Source organism: Mobula hypostoma, chromosome 9 (genome assembly GCF_963921235.1).
Source record: "Mobula hypostoma chromosome 9, sMobHyp1.1, whole genome shotgun sequence".
Taxonomy (NCBI): Eukaryota; Metazoa; Chordata; class Chondrichthyes; order Myliobatiformes; family Myliobatidae; genus Mobula; species Mobula hypostoma.
This window is the reverse complement of record NC_086105.1, coordinates 77,306,263-77,329,973: the sequence shown is the minus strand read 5'-3', so window position 1 is coordinate 77,329,973 and position 23,711 is coordinate 77,306,263. Positions and strand designations below refer to the sequence as shown.

The following is a 23,711-nucleotide window of genomic DNA, read 5'->3' as shown; positions in this document are numbered from 1 at the left end:
TATCTCCCCCTCCCCCTCCCACTTTCAAATCTCTTACTAGCTCTTCTTTCAGTTAGTCCTGACGAAGGGTCTCGGCCCGAAATGTCGACTGTACCTCTTCCTAGAGATGCTGCCTGGCCTGCTGTGTTCACCAGCAACTTTGATGTGTGTTGCTTAAGTGTTAATTATGCTTTTTCCCTCAATAGACGTTGCCTGACTTGTTGAATAGTTTCAGTATTTTGTGTTTTAGTTCGGTGCCAAAGACTTTCTTTTTCTTTTCAAATCTTTTTATTGTTATATTATACAGGAAAAATAACATGACTACATAGAAGTAACAACACTTACAATGCCTCAAAAAAAATTATCTTAAAGATTGAAAAAAAAATTTGTGATAACAAAAAAAACCTACTAAGCAGAAAAATGAGAGAAAAAGAAAGAACCCATTAGGTGTACAACCCCGGAGTCATGTGTCATACAAAAAGCTTCTAAAAATAAACATCAAATCGCTAGCAAGAAAAGAAAATATACTAAAAAATTTACAATTAGATCATGGAAAAATTATATCAATTAACTCAAATGATAATAATGAGCAAATGAGCCCCATCTTTTCTCAAAGTCAAATAAAGGTTCAAAGGTTGGACTTCTAATTTTCTCCAAACTAAGACATAGCATCAGTTGAGAAAACCATTGTGACAAAGTGTGAGCTGATGTATCCTTCTACTTCAACAAAATGGCCCTCTTAGCTATCAATGTAACAAATGCAATAACATGTTGGTCAGACACAGAAATACCATGAATATTTTGAGGAATTATTCCAAAAAGCACAGTTAATTTATTAGGTTGTAAATTAATTTTAAGTGCTTTAGAAATTGTTGAAAAAACCGACTTCCAAAACTGTTCCAATATAGAACAAGACCAAAACATATGTGTCAGTGTAGCTATCTCAGATTTACATCTATCACAATGACTATCAACATGACAAAAGATTTTAGAAGGTCTGTCCTTTGTCAAATGATAACAATGTACAATTTTAAATTGAATCAATGAATGGCTAGCACAAATTGAAGAGTTAACCAACTTCAATATCCGCATCCAATCTTCCGTCATAAAAATCAAATTAAGTTCTTTTTCCCAATCCTGTTTAATCTTAAATAAAGGACGCTTATCCCATTGTAATAATAAATTATACATTCTTCCAATAGAACCCTTAATCAAAGGGTTCATATTCATAATAGTATCTAACAGGTCAGCCTCCAATATGTAAGGAAAATTTCTTAAATATTTTTGTAAAAAATGTCTAACTTGAAGGTATTGCAGAAAGTGTGAGTATGAGGTGCCAAAGACTAAATTGTTTCATTCCTCCTATTCAGCAAACCCAGTATGCAACGTGAACAAAATAAATCACTGTCGAAGAACCAAAGTGAAAGAGCTAAAGCAAAAAGTTCCGCATTTTATTCAAATGCACTCTTGCAGAGTGAAATTACATTATTTTTGGGTTGTGAACTGGGCGTTTTCCTAAAGAATGGGAGTCATGGTGTCAAAATGCGGTCCACACGCCCTGAATAGTTTTGTCTGACACACTATTTCCACACCGCTCCTCCAGCTGTTTGGTAGCAGAGCGTCATAATTGGGGCGATGGCGCATAGGGTGCCGGGAGTTGTCGTTCCGAGACCGCTCCGTCCAGTTGAAATTCCTTCATTTAGACTACAACGCCGACAGCGCGTGGGTGGAGCATGCGCGCTGCTCCTCTTGGAGCTGTCAGCGGCAGTCTCCCTTCGTCCCAGGCTGTGTATCAGCTGATTTGGAAATTTCAGACATTGGATTCGAGTTTAAAATCGGAACGCGGCGTTGGCCGGCCCCGACAATGATACATCTGGGCGGAGCTGGGTCTTGAATGAGTGTTAGGACTCTCGATCGCTGTGTCTGTCCCTTGTTTCCATTGCTCTATAATAAGCAGGGCATTTTTTTTGCAGTCGCTTTCTTTTTGCCTTCGCCATGCTGCTGACGAGGGTTCTGCGCCCGTCCCGGGCTCTGTTTTCCAGCCTGACTTCAGCGAGTAGACCGAAAAGCTGCAGGTCCCTCGCTCTTGATCCGTTGCTCACGCGGTCGAGCATGGCCGAGCTGGCTCCTTACCGGCAGGGATATGGCACCTATTCGTCCAAAGAGCCAGTGGAGCCCCTCTACACGGCTCAAGGAGCCCGCGACTTTGTGTACAGCCTGCACTCCAAGGAAAGGATAACTCTTCTTCAGGAGCTCCAGAGGTTCGAATCCATGGCTGCGGCACAAGGTAGGAGAGCAACATATGAGGGGCAGGACAATGCTGTAGGTAGGAGGGTTGAGCGGAAGTACACGAATAGGCTTTGTAACCGGATCGTTGCTAAGCGCTCGGATAGCTCAGCGAGGGACAGGCGGTGACTGGAGAAAGGCCGAGTCGTTTATAGGCCGGAGAGGGGGTTTATTTTTGGACAGCTTGAGAATGGTGCACACGTGGTTCGGCTGAAAGAGCGGTTAAGTTACGGTGTATTCGAGAAGTTATCCAAATGTGAGCCCAAGCACGGAAACATGAAAGCTTAGTCATTCTGATGGGGAAAATACATTATGAAATTTGGGGAAGTCTTTTCCTCAGGATTAGGAGTATCGAAATCAAATGAGCACGGATTAAGTTGAAACAAAGGAATTTTAACGTGAATCTGAGGAAACTTTAAGTGAGGTTGATATTTGCAGCTCGCTGCCGGAGGTGGTGGTGGATTCGAATTCAATAGCATAGAAGGATGAAGATGTAATGCGGACAAATGGGATTAGTGTACGCAGTTTAAAATGGTCGTGATGGGCCGAAAGGCCCGTTTCTCTTCTCCACTCCGTGACTCCATGTACACTTTGCAAAAGAAGTGGATGTGAAGGGCGGGGAAGCGGCTGTAAACTAACAGCTAACGGCCAGCGCAGATTTAACGTTAAATCTGTACCTTATCCTTGCAGTGTGAGGAATAGTTTATATCTTTCTTCCTGCGTTTGCAAAGGTAGACCTTGTAAAGCGATAGGATCATGGTCGCATTTGCTGTAAGGTTGTTAAATGGCAACGAAATTAAACAAAACCATTGAACCACAACGTGAATCAGGTATAATGGGATAATTTACTGTCTTCATTATAGATGGTGCTGAGAAATTACCTGCATAAACTTATACAGATCTGTCTTTTGTCGCTTTGTATTTATACTGAAATTTTTGTGGATGGAGGATTATTACACCTTGCATGTACTATGAGTGACTATACTGTATATACAGTGTTCTGCACATTGGTCCAAGACCGATGATGTATTGTTTAGCTGTACACACGTGTGGTTGAATGATAATAAACTTGAACTTTGGGCTTTTCACATGGAAACGCCTGTGGCAGCGCAGAGGCCTGTTTACATAGAACATAGAACATAGACAAAAGAACAGTACAGCACAGTACAGGCCCTTTGGCCCACAATGTTGTGCCGACCCTCAAACCCTGCCTCCCATATAACCCCCTACCTTAAATTCCTCCATATACCTGTCTAGTAGTTTCTTAAACTTCACTAGTGTATCTGCCTTGACCACTGACTCAGGCAGTGCATTCCACGCACTAACCACTCTCTGAATAAAAAAACGTTCCTCCAATATCCCCCTTAAACTTCCCACCCCTTACCTTAAAGCCATGTCCTTTTGTATTGAGCAGTGGTGCCCTGGGGAAGAGGCGCTGGCTATCCACTCCATCTATTCCTCTTATTATCTTGTACACCTCTATCATGTCTCCTCTCTTCCTCCTTCTCTACAAAGAGTAAAGCCCTAGCTCCCTTAATCTCTGATCATAATGCATACTCTCTAAACCACGCAGCATCCTGGTAAATAGAAACATAGAAAATAGGTGCAGGAGTAGGCCATTCGGCCCTTCGAGCCTGCACCGCCATTTATTATGATCATGGCTGATCATCCAACTCAGAACCCAGCCTTCCCTCCATACCCCCTGACCCCTGTAGCCACAAGGGCCATATCTAACTTCCTTTTAAACATAGCTAATGAACTGGCCTCAACAGTTTGCTGTGGCAGAGAATTCCACAGATTCACCACTCTCTGTGTGAAGAAGTTTTTCCTAATCTCGGTCCTAAAAGGCTTCCCCTCTATCCTCAAACTGTGACCCCTCGTTCTGGACCTCCCCAACATCGGGAACAATCTTCCCGCATCTAGCCTGTCCAATCCCTTTAGGATCTTATACGTTTCAATCAGATCCCCCCTCAATCTTCTAAATTCCAACGAGTACAAGCCCAGTTCATCCAGTCTTTCTTCATATGAAAGACCTGCCATCCCAGGAATCAATCTGGTGAACCTTCTTTGTACTCCCTCTATGGCAAAGATGTCTTTCCTCAGATTAGGGGACCAAAACTGCACACAATACTCCAGGTGTGGTCTCACCAAGGCCTTGTACAACTGCAGTAGTACCTCCCTGCTCCTGTACTCGAATCCTCTCGCTATAAATGCCAGCATACCGTTCGCCTTTTTCACCGCCTGCTGTACCTGCATGCCCACTTTCAATGACTGGTGTATAATGACACCCAGGTCTCGTTGCACCTCCCCTTTTCCTAATCGGCCACCATTCAGATAATAATCTGTTTTCCTATTTTTGCCACCAAAGTGGATAACTTCACATTTATCCACATTAAATTGCATCTGCCATGAGTTTGCCCACTCACCCAACCTATCCAAGTCACCCTGCATCCTCTTAGCATCCTCCTCACTGCTAACACTGCCACCCAGCTTCGTGTCATCCGCAAACTTGGAGATGCTGCATTTAATTCCCTCATCCAAGTCATTAATATATATTGTAAACAACTGGGGTCCCAGCACTGAGCCTTGCGGTACCCCACTAGTCACCGCCTGCCATTCTGAAAAGGTCCCGTTTATTCCCACTCTTTGCTTCCTGTCTGCTAACCAATTCTCCACCCACACCAATACCATACCCCCAATACCGTGTGCTTTAAGTTTGCACACTAATCTCCTATGTGGGACCTTGTCAAAAGCCTTTTGAAAATCCAAATATACCACATCCACTGGTTCTCCCCTATCCACTCTACTAGTTACATCCTCAAAAAATTCTATGAGATTCGTCAGACATGATTTTCCTTTCACAAATCCATGCTGACTTTGTCCAATCATTTCACCGCTTTCCAAATGTGCTGTTATCACATCCTTGATAACTGACTCCAGCAGTTTCCCCACCACCGACGTTAGGCTAACCGGCCTATAATTCCCCAGTTTCTCTCTCCCTCCTTTTTTAAAAAGTGGGGTTACATTAGCCACCCTCCAATCCTCAGGAACTAGTCCAGAATCTAACGAGTTTTGAAAAATTATCACTAATGCATCCACTATTTCTTGGGCTACTTCCTTAAGCACTCTGGGATGCAAATCTCCTCTGCACCCTTTCCAATGCTTCCACATCCTTCCTAGTGAGGCAACCAGAACTGGACACAGTACTCCAAGTGTGGCCTAACCAGAGTTTTATAGAGCCGCATCATTACATCGTGACTCTTAAACTCTGTCCCTGGACTTATGAAAACTAACACCCCATAAGTTTTCTTAACTACCCTATCCACCTGTGAGACAACTTTCAGGGATCTGTGGACATGTACCCCCCAGATCCCTCTGCTCCTCCACATTACCAAGTATCCTGCCATTTATTTTGTACTCTGCCTTGGAGTTTGTCCTTTCAAAGTGTACCACCTCACACTTCTCCGGGTTGAACTCCATCTGCCACTTCTCAGCCCACTTCTGCATCCCATCAATGTCTGTTTGCAATCTTTGACAATCCTCTACACTATCTACAACACCACCAACCTTTGTGTCGTCTGCAAACTTGCTAACCCACCCTTCTACCCCAACATCCAGGTCGTTAATAAAAATCACAGAAAGTAGAGGTCCCAGAACAGATCCTGTGGGACACCACTAGTCACAACCCTCCAATCTGAATGTACTCCCTCCACCACGACCCTCTGCCTTCTGCAGGCAAGCCAATTCTGAATCCACCTGGCCAAACTTCCCTGGATCCCATGCCTTCTGACTTTCTGAATAAGCCTACCGTGTGGATCCTTGTCAAATGCCTTACTAAAATCCATATCGATCACATCCACTGCACCACCCTCATCTATATGCCTGGTCACCTCCTCAAAGAACTCTATCAGGCTTGTTAGACACGATCTGCCCTTCACAAAGCCATGCTGACTGTCCCTGATCAGACCATGATTCTCTAAAATGCCCATAGATCCTATCTCTAAGAATCTTTTCCAGCAGCTTTCCCACCACAGATGTAAGGCTCACTGGTCTGTAATTACCCGGACTATCCCTACTACCTTTTTTGAACAAGGGGACAACATTTGCCTCCCTCCAATCCTCCAGTACCATTCCCGTGGACAATGAGGACATAAAGATCCTAGCCAGAGGCTCAGCAATCTCTTCCCTCGCCTCATGGAGCAGCCTGGGGAATATTCCGTCAGGCCCCGGGGACTTATCCGTCCTAATGTATTTTAACAACTCCAACACCTCCTCTCCCTTAATATCAACATGCTCCAGAACATCAGCCTCACTCACATTGTCCTCACCATTATCAAGTTCCCTCTCATTGGTGAATACCGAAGAGAAGTATTCATTGAGGACCTCGCTCACTTTCACAGCCTCCAGGCGCATCTTCCCACCTTTATCTCTAATCGGTCCTACCTTCACTCCCGTCATCCTTTTGTTCTTCACATAATTGAAGAATGCCTTGGGGTTTTCCTTTACCCTACTCGCCAAGGCCTTCTCATGCCCCTTCTTGGTCTTCTCGGTCTTCTCAGCCCCTTCTTAAGCTCCTTTCTTGCTTCCCTATATTCCTCAGTAGACCCATCTGATCCCTGCTTCCTAAACCTCATGTATGCTGCCTTCTTCCACCTGACTAGATTTTCCACCTCACTTGTCACCCACTTCACCCTACCATTCTTTATCTTCCTCACTGGGACAAATTTATCCCTAACATCCTGCAAGAGATCTCTAAACATCGACCACATGTCCTTAGTACATTTCCCTGCAAAAACATCATCCCAATTCACACCCGCAAGTTCTAGCCTTATAGCCTCATAATTTGCCCTTCCCCAATTAAAAATTTTCCTGTCCTCTTTGATTCTATCCTTTTCCATGATAATGCTAAAGGCCAGGGAGCGGTGGTCACCGTTCCCCGGATGCTCACCCACTGAGAGATCTGTGACCTGACCCGGTTCATTACCTAGTACTGGATCTAGTATGGCATTCCCCCTAGTCGGCCTGTCCACATACTGTGACAGGAATCCGTCCTGGACACACTTAACAAACTCTGCCCCATCTAAACCCTTGGAACTAATCAGGTGCCAATCAATATTAGGGAAGTTAAAGTCACCCATGATAACAACCTTGTTATTTTTGCACCTTTCCAAAATCTGCCTCCCAATCTGCTCCTCTGTATCTCTGCTGCTATCGGGGGCCTATAGAATAACCCCAATAGAGTAACTGCTCCCTTCCTGTTCCTGACTTCCAGCCATACTGACTCAAAAGAGGATCCTGCTACATTACCCACCCTTTCTGTAGCTGTAATAGTATCCCTGACCAGTAATGCCACCGCTCCTCCCCTTTTTCTGCCCTCTCTATCCCTTTTAAAGCACTGAAATCCAGGAATATTGAGAATGCATTCCTGCCCTGGTGCCAGCCAAGTCTCTTAAATGGCCACTACATCATAATTCCATGTATGTATCCAAGCTGTCAGTTCATCACCTTTGTTCCTGATGCTTCTTGCATTGAGGTACACACATTTCAAAGGCCTGTTAAGAATCGTTCTTAAAGTGGCTAGATAAGGCAGCTGTTCATTTAATTTATCCCCTACTTTTCCCCTGAAGGAAGTGGTTTCTTCTCTGTATGGGTATCGCTGTGTGGAACTTCATTGTCCCATCACACAGATCTCGTATCTGCATCAATATTTAAACAGATCTTTAAATCTGCAGTTGGTGTTAATGTTTTTTCAGCAGTCTTTGATAAGTTTACAGGATTTTGCATTTTTAGTGTAGCAGAAGAGAGAAGTGAGACAACCTTGAGATTTCCTGTTCAGACTATCATCGTTTAGCTAACATTGGAGTGATAGAATTCAGAGCATGAAGAACCAGGATGTTGACCAGTGTCTCCATAAATTCTACATCAGGACACTGATGGAGGTTGTAAATCATAAACCTATGGGATTCGGCAGATGCTGGAAATTCTGAGCAACATATAAAATGCTGGAGGAACTCAGCAGGTCAGGCAGCATCTATGGAGAGGAATAAACAGTTGATATATCGGGCTTGGACTCCTCATCAGGACTGGAAAGGATGGGGTGGGGTGGGGGGTAGAAACCAGAATAAGAAGGCGGTGGAAGGGGAAGGTGTACAAACTAACAGGTGATAGGTGAGAGAAGGTAAGGGGAAGATAAGTGGGTTGAATGAGAAGCTGAGGTGATTGGTGGAAGAGGTAAAGAACTGAAGAAGAAAACATGTTAAAAGATGGCAGTGGACCATAGGAAAAAAGGAAAGAGGAGGTACACCAGAGGGAGGTATTAGGCAGGTGACGAGATGAGAGAACCAGAATGGGGAATGAATAAAGAGAGAAGGGGGAGGGGAGAAATTACTGAAAGTTAGATATATTATTTGTAAATGGATCATTGCTATCAACAATAATATAAATGCTGAATGATGTCTGTCTGCATTCTTTCACCCAGTCCTAAGGTAAAACTGGGCAGGACTGGTTTATGAATTACAAAGAATAAGAATAGATGGGTAAGATGGAGTATTAATACGGGGAATGAGTCTCCACCCTGCTTTCATTTTCAGAGTGCAGTCATATTGTACAAAAGCCAGGGCTGCTAACACCATTCGCTTGTTAATCTGAGATCAAATTGTCTGAGGGGATACAACTTCGAATGGTTTCTTTTTTTTTCCTGGGTCTGTAGAGGAGGACCACTCCCAGATCCTCCCACTCCCTGTGCCTGGGAAAGTCCCTTGTCAGATGGTGATGAAGACCAAGATTGTTCAGCTGGATAAATGGTATTGCAACAACAACCTTGTACTTAGTGTTAGTACGACCAAGGAATTGATTGTGGGCCTCAGAAAGGGGAAGTCAATCGAGCACACACCAGTCATTGAGGGATCAGCAGTGGAAAAGGTGAACAGTTTCAAGTTCCTGGGTGTCATCATCTCTGAGTCAATCCTGGGCCCAACATATTGATGCAATTACAAAGACTGCATGCCAGTGGCTCTATTTCATGAGGACTCTGGTTTGTTATGTTGCCAAAGACTCAAGTAATTTTCTACAGATGTACCCTGGAGATCACTTTAACTGGTTGCGTCACTGTCTGGTATGGAGGGGCTACTTACAGAATCAGAAAAAGCTGCGGAGGGTTGCAAGCTCAGCCAGCTCCATCATGGGCACTATCCTCCTAAGTATCAAGGTCATCTTCAAAAGTGATGTCTCAAAACAGCATCCATCAATGCAAACCCCCATCAGCCAGGACAAGCGCTCTTCTCATTGCTGCCTTCTGGGAGGAGGTACAGAAGCCCGAAGAAACCCACTTAATGTTTTAGAAACGGCTTCTTCTCCAACAAATTTCTGAATGGACAATGAACCCAAGAACACTTCCTCATTATTTTTGCTCTGTTTTTGCATTAGCTAATTAAATTTAATTTTTCTTTTGTATAGAACATAGAATAGTACAGCACAGTACAGGCCCCTCAGCCCACATTGTGCTGACCCTCAAACCCTGCTTCCCATATAATCCCCCCCACCTTAAGTTCCTCCATATACCTGTCTAGGAGTTTTTTAAGTTTCACTAGTGTATCTGCCTCCACCACTGACTCAGGCAGTGTACTCCACGCACCAACCACTGTCTGAGTAAAAAACCTTCCTCTAATATCCCCCTTGAACTCCCACCCCTTACCTTAAAGCCATGTCCCCTTGTATCGAGCAGTGGTGTCGTGGGAAAGAGGCGCTGGCTATCCACTCTATCTATTCCTCTTAATATCTTGTATAACTCTATCATGTCTCCTCTCATCCTCCTCCTCTCCAAAGAGTAAAGCCCTAGCTCCCTTAATTTAATCTCTGATCATAATGCATACTTTCTAAACCAGGCAGCATCCTGGTAAATCTCCTCTGCACCCTTTCCAATGCTTCCACATCCTTCCCAGTGAGGCAACCAGAACTGGACACAGTACTCCAAGTGTGGCCTAACCAGAGTTTTATAGAGCTGCATCATTACATCATGACTCTTAAACTCTGTCCCTCGACTTATGAAAACTAACACCCCATAAGCTTTCTTATCTACCCTATCCACCTGTGAGGCAACTTTCAGGGATCTGTGGACTTGTACCCCCCAGATCCCTCTGCTCCTTCACACTACCAAGTATCCTGCCATTTACTTTGTACTCTGCCTTGGAGTTTGTCCTTTCAAAGTGTACCACCTCACACTTCTCCGGGTTGAACTCCATCTGCCACTTCTCAGCCCACTTCTGCAAACTATCAATGTCTCTCAGCAATCTTCGACAATCCTCTACATTATCGACAGCAGTACCAACCTTTGTGTCGTCTGCAAACTTGCCAACCCACCCTTCTACCCCCACATCCAGGGCGTTAATAAAAATCACGAAAAGTAGAGGTCCCAGAACCGATCCTTGTGGGACACCACTAGTCACAACCTTCCAATCCGAATGTACTCCCTCCACCACAACTCTCTGCCTTCTGCTGGCAAGCCAATTCTGAATCCACCTGGCCAAACTTCCCTGGATCCCATGCCTTCTGACTTTCTGAATAAGCCTACCATGTGGAACCTTGTCAAATGCCTTACTAAAATCCATATAGATCACATCCACTGTACTACTCTCATCTATATGCCTGGTCACCTCATCAAAGAACTCTATCAGGCTTGTTAGACACAAACTGCCCTTTACAAAGCCATGCTGAATGTCCCTGATCAGACCATGATTGTCTAAATGCCCAGAGATCCTATCTCTAAGAATCTTTTCCAACAGCTTTCCCACTACAGACGTAAGGCTCACTGGTCTACAATTACCCGGACTATCCCTACTACCTTTTTTGAACAAGGGGACAACATTCGCCTCCCTCCAATCCTCCGGTACCATTCCTGTAGACAACGAGGACATAAAGATCTTAGCCAGAGGCTCAGCAATCTCTTCTCTCACCTTGTGGAGCAGCCTGGGGAATATTCCGTCAGGCCCCAGGGACTTATCCGTCCTAATGTATTTTAATAACTCCAACACCAACTCTCCCTTAATATCAACATGTGCCAGATCATCAACCTCACTCACATTGTCCTCACCATCATCACGTTCCCTCTCATTGGTGAATATCAAAGAGAAGTATTCATTGAGGGCCTCACTCACTTCCACAGCCTCCAGGCACATCTTCCCACCTTTATCTCTAATCGGTCCTACCTCCACTCCTGTCATCCTTTTGTTCTTCACATAATTGAAGGATGCCTTGTGGTTTTCCTTTACCCTACTCCCCAAGGCCTTCTTATGCCCCCTTCTTGCTCTTCTCAGTCCATTAAGCTCCTTTCTTGCTACCCTATATTCCTCAGTAGACCCATCCGATCCTTGCTTCCTAATCCTCGTGTATGCTGCCTTCTTCCACCTGACTAGATTTTCCATCTCACTTGTCACCCATGGTTCCTTCATCCTACCATTCTTTATCTTCCTCACTGGGACAAATTTATCCCTAACATCCTGCAAGAGATCTCTAAACATCGACCACATATCGATAGTACACTTCCCTGCAAAAATATTATCCCATTTCACACCCGCAGGTTCTAGCCTTATAGCCTCATAATTTTCCCTTCCCCATTTAAAAAATTTCCTGTCCTCTCTGATGTTATCCTTTTCCATGATAATGCTGAAGGCCGGGGAGTGGTGGTCACTGTTCCCCAGATGCTCACCCACTGAGAGATCTGTGACCTGACCCAGTTCGTTATCTAATACTAGATCTAGTATGGCATTCCCCCTAGTCGGCCTGCCAACATACTGTGACAGGAATCCGTCCTGGACACACTTAACAAACTGTGCCCCATCTAAACCCTTGGAACTAATCAGGTGCTAATCAATATTAGGGAAGTTAAAGTCACCCATGATAACAACCCTGCTATTTTTGCACTTTTCCAAAATCTGCCTCCCAATCTGCTCCTCAGTATCTCTGCTGCTACCAGGGGGCCTATAGAATACTCCCAATAGAGTAACTGCTCCCTTCCTGTTCCTGACTTCCACCCATACTGACTCAAAAGAGTATGTACAGTGAATTCTGGATAATTGGGCCATGGGTTAATTGGGTCAGCTGCTTATTTGGGACAACTCTTAAAGAATAAAAACAAATCAAGAAACTAGCCAGGATTCCCTTTTATTTATTTGGGGCACTACATTGCTTAATTAGGATAGAGACAGTCAAGTGCACTTGTGTGGCCGTTGGATACTACACCATGCTTAAAGCCATCAGTCATATGTGCTTGTGTTATCTCTCTAGGCTGAAGGACACCAATTCAAGATCAGTGATTTTTGATCATTTTTAAATTTTGACCCTTGCCAAGATGCTATGAAAAGAATTGACACTAGCCAAAAAAAATTACACTACTGAACCAAGTTAAAAGCCATCTGTCTAACATTGCTTATCATCAGCTGGCAGAGATAACTGGAGTGGCAAAATCTACAATTGCAAAAGATGGTTGGTTGTCTCGATAATGGTAGTGCTGATGCTGTAAGTGCAGAAACGTAGAAATCTAGAAAATTCCCCAGCTTGCTTCAAAAATTTTGTGCAGGTGATATTCACAGTGTCGATGAAACAGGCCCTTTTTATTGTGCCAGCCTGGATTGTTCCCCTTGCTACAAATACGCAACACTATCAATTTCAAAGACAGCAATGGATCACAAAACTGTGTTGTGTTGTGCAAACATGTTAGGAACAGATGAAACAAATCTGGAAAATCTCCAGATGCTAGAAATCCAAAGCAGCACATATGAAATGCTGGAGGAACTCAGGTCAGACAGTATCTATGGAAAATAATAAACAGCTGATCTGATACATTGACTGTTTACTTTTTTTCCACAGATGCTGCCTGGTCAGCTGAGTTCCTCCAGCATTTTGTCTGTGTTGCTGATTTAAAGCAAGATGTTGGTTTTTGGGAAAAGCGTTATATTCGATGCTTGAAGGTGCTCAGAATGGAGAGTTTACCAATTGAGTACTATACCAATAAGGCCTGGATGACTTCTAAAATTTTAAGAAATGTCTGATGAGTTGGGATAAGAAGCTACATGGGAAATCAAGTAAAATTCTTCTGCTTGTTGACAATTGTGTAGCACACCCTGATGTAGAATGTTTGAGAAACATCTGTCTGGAATTTCTGCCTGCCAAAACAACATCCTTGGTGCAGCCAATGGATATGGGGGTCATTAAAAAGTTTAAAGACATAATGGAAAGTTGGCGAACCACATTCTCAAAGCCATTGAAGAAAATCTACTGCATCATCAATAGCCAAGGAAGTTAGTACAAACCTTTCACGCACATCTGCTCTCACTCCATCCTTCCGCCACCCCACTAAGAATAGGGTTCCCCTGGTCCTCACCTACCACCCCACCAGCCTCCGGGTCCAACATATTATTCTCCGTAACTTCCGCCACCTCCAACGGGATCCCACCACTAAGCACATCTTTCCCTCCCCACTTCTCTCTGCTTTCCGCAGGGATTGCTCCCTACGCGACTCCCTTGTCCATTCATCCCCCCGATCCCTCCCCACTGATCTCCCTCCTGGCACTAATCCTTGTAAGCAGAACAAGTGCTACACATGCCCTTACCCTTCCTCCCTTACCACCATTCAGGGCCCCAGACAGTCCTTTCAGGTGAGGCGACACTTCACCTGTGAGTCGGCTGGGGTGATATACTGTGTCCGGTGCTCCCGATGTGGCCTTCTATATATTGGCGAGACCCGACGCAGACTGGGAGACCGCTTTGCTGAACACCTACACTCTGTCCGCCAGAGAAAGCGAAATCTCCCAGTGGCCACACATTTTAATTCCACATCCCATTCCCATTCTGACATGTCTATCCACGGCCTCCTCTACTGTAAAGATGAAGCCACACTCAGGTTGGAGGAACAACACCTTATATTCCGTCTGGGTAGCCTCCAACCTGATGGCATGAACACTGACTTCTCAAACTTCCGCTAATGCCCCACCTGCCCCTCGTACCCCATCCGTTATTTATTTATATACACACATTCTTTCTCTCACTCTCCTTTTTCTCCCTCTGTCCCTCCGACTATACCCCTTGCCCATCCTCTGGGTTCCCCCCGCCTTGTCTTTCTCCCCGGACCTCCTGTCCCATGATTCTCTCATATCCCCTTTTGCCAATCACCTGTCCAGCTCTTGGCTCCATCCCTCCCCCTCCTGTCTTCTCCCATCATTTTGGATCTCCCCCTCCCCCTCCCACTTTCAAATCTCTTACTAACTCTTCCTTCAGTTAGTCCTGACAAAGGGTCTCTGCCTGAAACGTCAACTTTACCTCTTCCTAGAGATGCTGCCTGGCCTGCTGCGTTCACCAGCAACTTTGATATGTGTTGCACAAACCTTTTACAAGCAGTACAGTTTGTCACTGATAGTTGATGAGAGATGAGCGGCAAAGCAATTCAGAACTGTTTTGCTCACTGCGGTTTCAAGTATTCATCTTTGCAAATGCCAGAAATGGCTGGGAGTGAAAATGAAACAATTTCACCACTTAATGTTAGAAACTGTGAAGAATTTGAAGTTAGCAACAATCATCTTGAATGTTACAATGAAAATGAAGATTTGGGGGATGCAATCAAAATATCAATGCAAAGAATACAAAGACAAGCAAGGTGAAGAAGATGACACAACTGAACCTGAGCTAGTGACTATGCAGGATGCCAGGAAGTCTATTGTTGGACTGAAAAACTTGGGCATGTAGATATTAAGGAAGAGGATGTGCTGGAGCTTTTGGAAAGCCTCAAGTTGGATAAGTCTCTGGGACCGGACAAAATGTACCCCAGGCTACTGTGGGAAGCGAGCGAGGAGACGGCTGAGCCTCTGACAATGATCTTTGCATCATCAATGAGGACAGGAGAGGTTCCGGAGGATTGAAGGGCTGTGGATGTTGTCCCTTATTCGAAAAATGGAGTAGAGATAGCCCAGGAAATTGTAGGCCCGTGAGTCTTACTTCAGTGGTTGGTAAGTTGATGGAGAAGATCCAGAGAGGCAGGATTTATGAACACTTGGGGGAGAGGCATAATATGATTAGGATTAGTCAACATGGTTTTGTCAAAGGCAGGTCGTGCCTTACGAGCCTGATTGAACTTTTTGAGGATGTGACTAAACACGTTGATGAAGGTAGAGCTGTAGATGTAGTGTATATGGATTTTAGCAAGGCATTTGATAAGATACCTCATGCAAGGCTTATTGAGAAAGTAAGGAGGCATGGGATGCAAGGGGACATTGCTTTGTGGATCCAGAACTGGCTTGCCCATAGAAGGCAAAGAGTGGTTGTAGATGGGTCATATTCTGTGTGGAAGTCGGTGACCAGTTGTGTGCCTCAGGGATCTGCTCTGGGACCCTTACTCTATGTGATTTTTATAAATGACCTGGATGAGGAAGTGGAGGGATGGGTTAGTGAATTTGCTGATGACACAAACGTTGGAGGTGTTGTGGATAGTGTGGAGGGCTGTCAGAGGTTACAGTGGGACACTGATAGGATGCAAAACTGGGCTGAGAAGTGGCAGATGGAGTTCAACCCAGATAAATGTGAGGTGGTTCATTTTGGTCGGTCAAATATGATGGCAGAATATAGCATTAACGTTAAGACTTTTGGCAGTGTGGAGGATCAGAGGGATCTTGGGATCCGAGTCCATAGGACACTGAAAGCTGCTGTGCAGGTTGACTCTGTGGTTAAGAAGGCATACGGTGTATTGGCCTTCATCAATCGTGGGATTGAGTTTAAGGGCTGAGAGGTAATGTTGCAGCTATATAGGACCCTGGTCAGACCCCACTTGGAGTACTGTGCTCAGTTCTGGTCGCCTCACTACAGGAAGGACGTGGAAACCATGGAATGGGTGCAGAGGAGATTTACAAGGATGTTGTCTGGATTGGGGATCATGTCTTATGAGAATAGGTTGAGAGAACTCGGCCTTTTCTCCTTTGAGAGATAATGAGAGGCATTGATTGTGTGGATAGTCAGAGGCTTTTCCCCAGGGCTGAAATGGCTAGCATGAGAGGGCATAGTTTTAAGGTGCTTGGAAGTAGGTACAGAGATGTCAGGGGGAAGTTTTTTTTATGCAGAGTGGTGAGTGCGTGGAGTGGGCTGCTGGCGGTGGAGGCGGAATTGATAGGGTCTTTTAAGAGACTCATGCCGTGTGCAGTCTGAAATGCCAACTAAATGGTTGAACTTGCTGTCTCTGCTTTAACTCAAAAATCCCTCCCCGTCTATTTCCCAATAAATTTCTATACTATGGTATAAAATTTATCATCTACCTTCAGCAACCAGCCTTCCTGAACTTGGATCCATGCAGCGTTGCGGGCGGTGCAGTCCTTTGTTGGGAAAGCTTCTACCCACCGAGTGAAGTGATCCGTAATTACTAGACAGTAGCTTCTCCCCCTGCGTTTTGGCAGGGGCCCTGTGAAGTCTATCTGGATGTTTTCCCAGGGTCCCTCGGCCTAGGCTGATTTGCCAGCTGTAGCTTTCTGCCCTTACCAGGGTTATGCTGGGCACAAATGATACAACAGCGGCAGAATTTCTCAACATCCCTGGCCACCACCAGTCCTGCTGGAGGGTTGTGATCATGCTCTGCCTTCCCTGTTGCATCACCCCATGATATAACTTTAGTAGTATCTGTCTAATACAGGGTGGGGCCACCGTGACTCTTTCCTCCCCATGTGTCCAGCACCCATTTGGTCCCTTCTTTGCTCCTTTTCTCCTCCATTTTCCCTTCTCTTCTCCGTCTACCTCTTCATATAATTTTACTAGGCTGGCTTCTGTCGTTTCCTCCTGCATACTTGCAATTTCAATTGCCTCTTGTTCCTCTGCTGCCTTTTTCGCAGCCACATCTGCCTACGGAGGATCTGGGAAAACTGTATGTTCTGGAGTGGCTGCAGTCTCCCTGAGTATCCCCTGGTGTTTTTGTTCCTTCGCTATACCCTGGACAGCGGTCAGTGTGTCAGTTCGTATAGGGTCCTGCTTAGGGGGTTTATACAGACCCTCCTCTATTTTAACTGGGTCTATCTTTACTTGACCACAATCTTGCTTGTGTGTAGCCCACACTGCTGGGAACTGCTGACAAGGTAATCCATAGACCCCATCTGGGCCGCAGTCTCCTATGATTGGGGCAGCTGCGACTGTTGCTGTGTGTCCTGTTGGTTGTATGCGTTCGCTGCCCCTGACTCGTCCATACTATTTCTCCCTTTCCCGAATCTATAACAACTCCTGCTTCCCCTAGGATGTCTATTCCAAGGATCATGCCCTCATTATTTGGACATACCCAGAAATACACTGGAGGCTGGACTCCTCCAATTTCTAGTATTTGCTTCTCGCTTCTTTCTGCTTTTACTGTTTTCCCTCCTACACCCCTGATATAACTGGCCTGTCCGGTTGTTGGTAAGGGTAAGTCTGTTATCGATACTGATGCCCCTGTGTCCACTAACATATTGCATTTCTGTCCCCCTAACAATGCTGTTGTGTACATCCGCGGGTCACCAGCTCTGGCAGTGGAGCCTGCTGCCACATCTTTTTCTGCCCCAAGAGGCGCCATTACTAGCTCTTTGATCTGATCGACAGACTGGTTGCTGATGGGGTGAGTGACTGGGTGTCTGCCGTGATCTTCGCTTGGGTTTTCCCCCTCCCTTTTGGTCACTGTCTCCAGCCATGTCTCGATAAGCCAAACCTGTAGCATATCAACTCCTTCACTGTCTTATACCTGGTTCGGCAGTCCTTTGCTAGGTACCCTGGCTGCTGGCAAGCAAAACAAACTCTCCAGGACGTCACAGCAGCTGCATCCACTATACCTACTTTACGATTTCTCTTGCCTTTTCTTTGGTCTATGTCACTGGCCCACGAAACTATCGCAGAGTAGGTGAATCCTACTGTTATGCCTAAATCTAAAACGTCTTGGTGAGCTGAGCTCAGGCCTTCCTTCAGCATTTTTAGGAAGACTGGGTCATCCCTCCCTGGATTATCCAACCCTGAATACTCCTCGTACACTCAGTATTTACGTTCTGCATAATCCATGGCTGTCTCGTCAGGCCTCTGGGTCACTGCCATTATTGTTCCCCAGCTACTCTCGCCTCTCCCCAGTCGCTACCTCACTTCCCCTTTAAAAGAGCGATATCTTCCTTCATTACTGGTCCTCCCCTTTGTTGCCCATGTACCATCCGGCACCCCCTGGGCCATACTGTCCCACATATTCCTCGGGCACTTGGCTTTCACTAACACATGTATATCTTTAGGGTGCATCTGGTGAATTTCAACCATTTCCTCGAGCTTGCGCCAGAACTCTGAATTCCCACAGGCGACTTTAAGTGAGGGCAACTTGGACAAAATGCTCTGTTTCTCCCCGGGGGTGAAGGGCTTATGAACAGTCGTAATCAAGGTCAAGGGCTGGCTCGGATCGGCAGGGTTCTCAACCTGACGTTGCCTGACTTCAATAGTTGCCATTCTGGTAGATCCATCTGGGTAAAACCTCTTCTTGAGATATCCCCACACTACGTAAAATATAAAAGACGGGTAGATTTTAAACAGTACATACTTAAAAACTGCAGAGTATGTATTCCACAATTTGCAACTTTTGAGTACCCGAACTCATGATGCCTGCTGTATTCCTTTGCATCACACTTGCAAACGCATACACTAAAATGCAGCTTCCCGAACGAGTATACACGCCCCTACTCTGGCGTCTTGAACTGTGCTGTTGGGTACCACCTTTCGCAACTGGTGGTCCAAGTCTCACCAGGTAAACATGCAAAGTTTCCTCACTTATATAAGCACACATGCACACGCACACACTACTTTTATATCTACCAGTTCAGCTGTCCACGTTCGTGATACCTTGTGTTCCCGTGTGTCCACCGACCGAACAGATCCAAGTGTGAGTGTTATTTTAGAAAAGTACTCACCAACTTAGACTGCTAGGAATGCTGGGCATACGACGGGTCCCGAAGTATCCCACTCCTGACACCAAATGTTGTAGCGTGGATGAAATTACCGGAGAGACAGAGTCACTGGTAGATACAAAGCAGCTTCTTTATTCGACACAACAAGGTACAGCAGGCATCATACGGACAGAGACGCTTTCGGTAGAAAGGTCTGTTAGCTCAATGTGGGCTCGATATTTATATGCTAAACACAAAGGCAATCACTACTTAAAGTTATAGACAATGCATAGACAATGCTTCCTTTTGAAGCTACATACAAACATCACACCTTCGGACTTCATCTTTTCCTTCCGATGCCAACATGTCTGGGTTGGTATCCACAGCCTTTAGGAATGCAAGTTAAGTCTATGATACATTTATTTGGCATTTTACGTGCTAACATAGAAGACAATTAATATTTATAATGTATAGATAATACTGTCTTTGAAACTACAGCATCAGGTCAAACTACGGTGCCGGAAACATCTGGTATTCACACCTTTTTAGGAAACGCATTGTTGTGGATTCAATCCACAGTCCTTTGTCAAATAGAAGTCTAGTGGCCAAAGTCATTTAAGTGTAAACAAATTACCTACCCAAAAACTCACTCTAACATCCTGGATGGGTGCATGGAGCTTAGAAAAATAGAGGGCTATGGGTAAAGCCTAGGTAGTTCTAAGGTAGGGACATGTTTGGCACAGCTTTGTGGGCTAAAGGGCCTGTATTGTGCTGCAGATTTTCTATGTTTCTATGTAACATTATGTTGGAAGGCAATGAAGGTAGTCCATTATCTTAACTAGGTGTCTGTGCTGATTTTGATCATTTACAGTCAATCAAAAGAACACCAGTGTATACATGATAAATTCCTCAGTCAGTTAACCATTATGAACTAATACACCAATAGTTTTATTGTACTGTTGTGTTCTAATGTTCTGTATTTCATATAAATACATAGTGCGTTGATAAAGTATTTAGTCCCCGACCCTTTGTAATACTCACAAATGAGTATTGCAACCAGGGATTTTGATCAATTTAACTGAGAATTTTTCAGTTTGTAGTTTGTCGTTTTTTAATATATGTGCTTAACCATTTCCATGAAGCTTTGGATATTTAGCACAGCTGCTTTATTGGGCCGAATCATACTGGTCCCAATGTACCCAATTAACTAGAATCCACTATATTTAATAGTTTTTACATATTGCTCTGTACTGCTGCAACAAAACAGCAAATTTCATGATATAGGTCAGTGATATTAAACCTGATTCTGATTCTGACCTGCATCCCAGGATTGCCTGTTTCTTGTTCCTCAGCCACTGTAAGGGGCTGAAAACATTTGCTACAGAAAATGCTGGAGATATTCTGTGATTCAGTTAGCAACTACAGAGAGAGGAAAAACTATTAGCAGAGAATCATTTTCAAACATCAACAGTTCCCTTCCCCAGATGCTGCCTGATCACTGGGTATCTCCTTCAGATGTCCACTTTCTGGATTCCGTTGTGACATTTGTTACTTGGTTAGTTTAAATGTTTTCAGCATTGGAGTCACTTTTACATCCTATCATTCTGGGATAGCAGAAACCACAGGGAGTCGAGGTAGTTTAAACAAAGGGAAATACTAACACAATCAATATTTCTATAGAAAGTGGTGGATACAGCCCAGTCCATCACAGGCAAAGTCCTCCCCACCATTGACCACACCTACAAGGAGCAGTATTGCAAGAAAGCAGCATCCATCGTCAGGAGCCCCACTATCCAGGTCATGCTAAGGAGTTGGTGCAGGAAGGAGTACTTCAGATTTTTGGATCATTGGGCTTTCTTCTAGAGAAAGTGGGTCTTGTACAGAAGGGACAGTTTACACCTGAACTAGAGGGGCTAACATCCTCGTAGGAAGGTTTACTAGTGCTGCATGGTGGGGGGGGGGGCGGGGAAGGGGAGGGTTTAAGCTAGAGATGCAGGTGAATGGGAAACAAAGCACCAGAACAGATAGTGGCGTGGTTGTGGAGAAAGATTTTGTAAAGCCTACATACCAGGTCAGGAATCAAAAGTTTGAGCATGGTGGGACTAATGTTCTGAGCTACATATATTTCAATGGAAGGAGTATTGTAGGAAAGGCAGATGAGCTTAGCGCATGGATCAGCACATGGAATTACAACATTGTAGCCATTTGTGAGACTTGGTTGCAGGAGGGGCAGGACTGGCAGCTCAAAGTTCCAGAGTTCTGTTTGTTTCAGATGTAATAAAGGGGGAGGGGTGGCATTACTAATCAGGGAAAATGTCAGGGCATTGCTCAGACAGGACTGACAGAAAAGCTTGTCTAGTGAGGCGTTACGGAGGAATAAGAAAGGTCTGACCACGTTAAAAGGAATATATTATAGACCATTCAACACTTTGTGGGATTTAGAGGAGCAAATTTGTAGAGAATGTTGCAAGAAACAAAGGTTGTGATAGTAGGTGATTTTAACTTTCCACATATTTTCTGGGACTCCCATACAATAAAATGGCTGGATGGGAAGCCATTGCTCTGGAGTGTTTGATGACTCTGGGCCTCTGTTTACTGGCATTCAGAAGAATGAGGGGCTGTCATTGAAACCTATCGAATGTTGCAAGCCTTGATAGAATATATTTGACAAGGATGTTTCCTGTGGTGGGGGAGTCTAATCCATCACAGAGGAGGTACAGGAGCCTGAAGACACACTCTCAACATTTTAGGAACAGCTTCTCCTCCACCATCAGATTTTTGAATGACCCATGAAGACTACCTCACTATTCTGCTCTCCTCTTTTCATGACTGTTCTTGTATTACTTTTGGTAACAACAGTTTTTTTCATGTATTTCGCTGTGCTGCTGTCATGATATCCTGATTACGATTCAGCTTGTCTTTCAATGTCCTATGAGATTTGATGGAATGCCATTGAATCTGAGTCAGGGGTGAAGGATAACTTCCAAATTGCATCACCATTTCACCATATGAAAATGTAACTTTCCACCATTACTTATGCACGCAATGCGTGTAAGGCCGAAGAGCAGAATTGGGCCATTTGGCAAATCAAGTCCTCTCTGCTATTCCACCATGGCTGATTTATTATCCCTCTTAACCCTTTCTCCTGCCTTCACCCCATAACCTTTGACACCCTAACTAGTCATGATCCTATCGACCTCCGCTTTAAATGCTCCCAATGATTTGGCCTTCACAGGTTTGGTTCCACAGATCCATCACTTTCTGGCTAAAGAAATTTCTCTTCACCTCTGTTCTAAAGAGATGTCCTTCTGTTCTGAGGCTGTGCTCTCTGGTCCAAGACTTCCCCACATTGAAACTTCTATTCTACCTAGGCCTTTCAATATTTGTCAGGTTTAATGAGATATTATAAGTTCCAGTGAGTATAGTCCCTGAGCCATCAAACCTTCCCCATACATTAACCCTTTCATTGCCAGGAGCATTCTTGTGAACCTTACTTAATTCATACTTAAAAAGCTATAATCAGGGAGTCACTTCATTGTTTGGTGGATCTTCTGTAACAATGGACTAAATAAAGCAAACGATGACCTCAGACCCAGAGAGGGAAATGGAAAATAAGTGGTCAGAAATCATGATGAAGCAGATTAATGAAAATTATGAAAGTTGTAATTTTTTTTAAAGAGAAACTCTAAGCAAGTGCAATGACAAAAAACCATGTAGTAAACCTTACAATTTTATGGGCATCTTTAACTACTGACTGTACAGCCAAGTGACAGGAATAGGTAACAGGAATAATGACAATAATACATGGCCCATGGTGTATTGGAGATGAACTTCCAGGAAAGTATAAACACTGATCAGAACTACTCCCTTCAATTCCCTCCTTTTTGCTGAGCCGTTAATTTTATGTGAGTTAATCTCTTTGAACTTTGTGCTTCTTAATCACTCTATCTTTGACTTCATATGCTGCTTGCATTGAATATAATAACCCAGTTACCTATTATACCACTTCTGTTAAAGTCAAAAGTTAAAGTAAATTTATTATTAAAGTATGTACACACTCAGTAACAATGTTTCCGGGATGAAAATTTGCTTCACCATGATCTGCACCATCGCCGTAATAATGGTGGTCAGCTATTAGAAACGGAACAATAGGGTGCAATTTTATTGATTATGTATAATTTCAAGCTTAAAGATTTTAGTTCCTTTCAAAACCATGTCAGAAATAAAGGTCAAATTGTATTTGTTCAAAATGCTGGTTTGATTTCAACATTTAAGAGAAGTTTGGATGTACATACATGGGGAAAGATATGCATGGCTATAGACCAGGTGCAGGTCATTGAGACTAGGCAGAATAAAAGTTTGACATTGACTAGATGGGCTGAAGGACCTGTTTCTCTGCAGTAATGCTCTATGACTAAGTAAGACATTTAATGATAAATTATTACATTTCTTGTTTCTTAGCAAAACACTTACAGTGAAGAACTAATTTGCAATTATGAACTCAACTTAGTGGGTTTCAGGTTTAGTCTGTTTACAATGTTGGAT

General features: G+C 44.2%; 1 protein-coding gene across 3 annotated transcripts in view; it reads left to right on the top strand.

Moving 5' to 3' along the window:
- Positions 1 to 324: 324 nt before the first annotated feature.
- Positions 325 to 23,711, top strand: part of tmem65 (transmembrane protein 65) — a 107,495-nt gene continuing 84,108 nt past the window's right edge. Inside the window, exon 1 of one of the 3 annotated variants that reach the window (XM_063058507.1) lies at positions 325 to 2,266. In XM_063058507.1, coding sequence (XP_062914577.1) covers positions 1,975 to 2,266 — 292 coding nt within the window. In that variant the 5' untranslated portion in view covers positions 325 to 1,974. The remainder of the gene's footprint in view (positions 2,267 to 23,711) is intronic. The other 2 variants (XM_063058509.1, XM_063058508.1) reach the window with 2 other exon arrangements.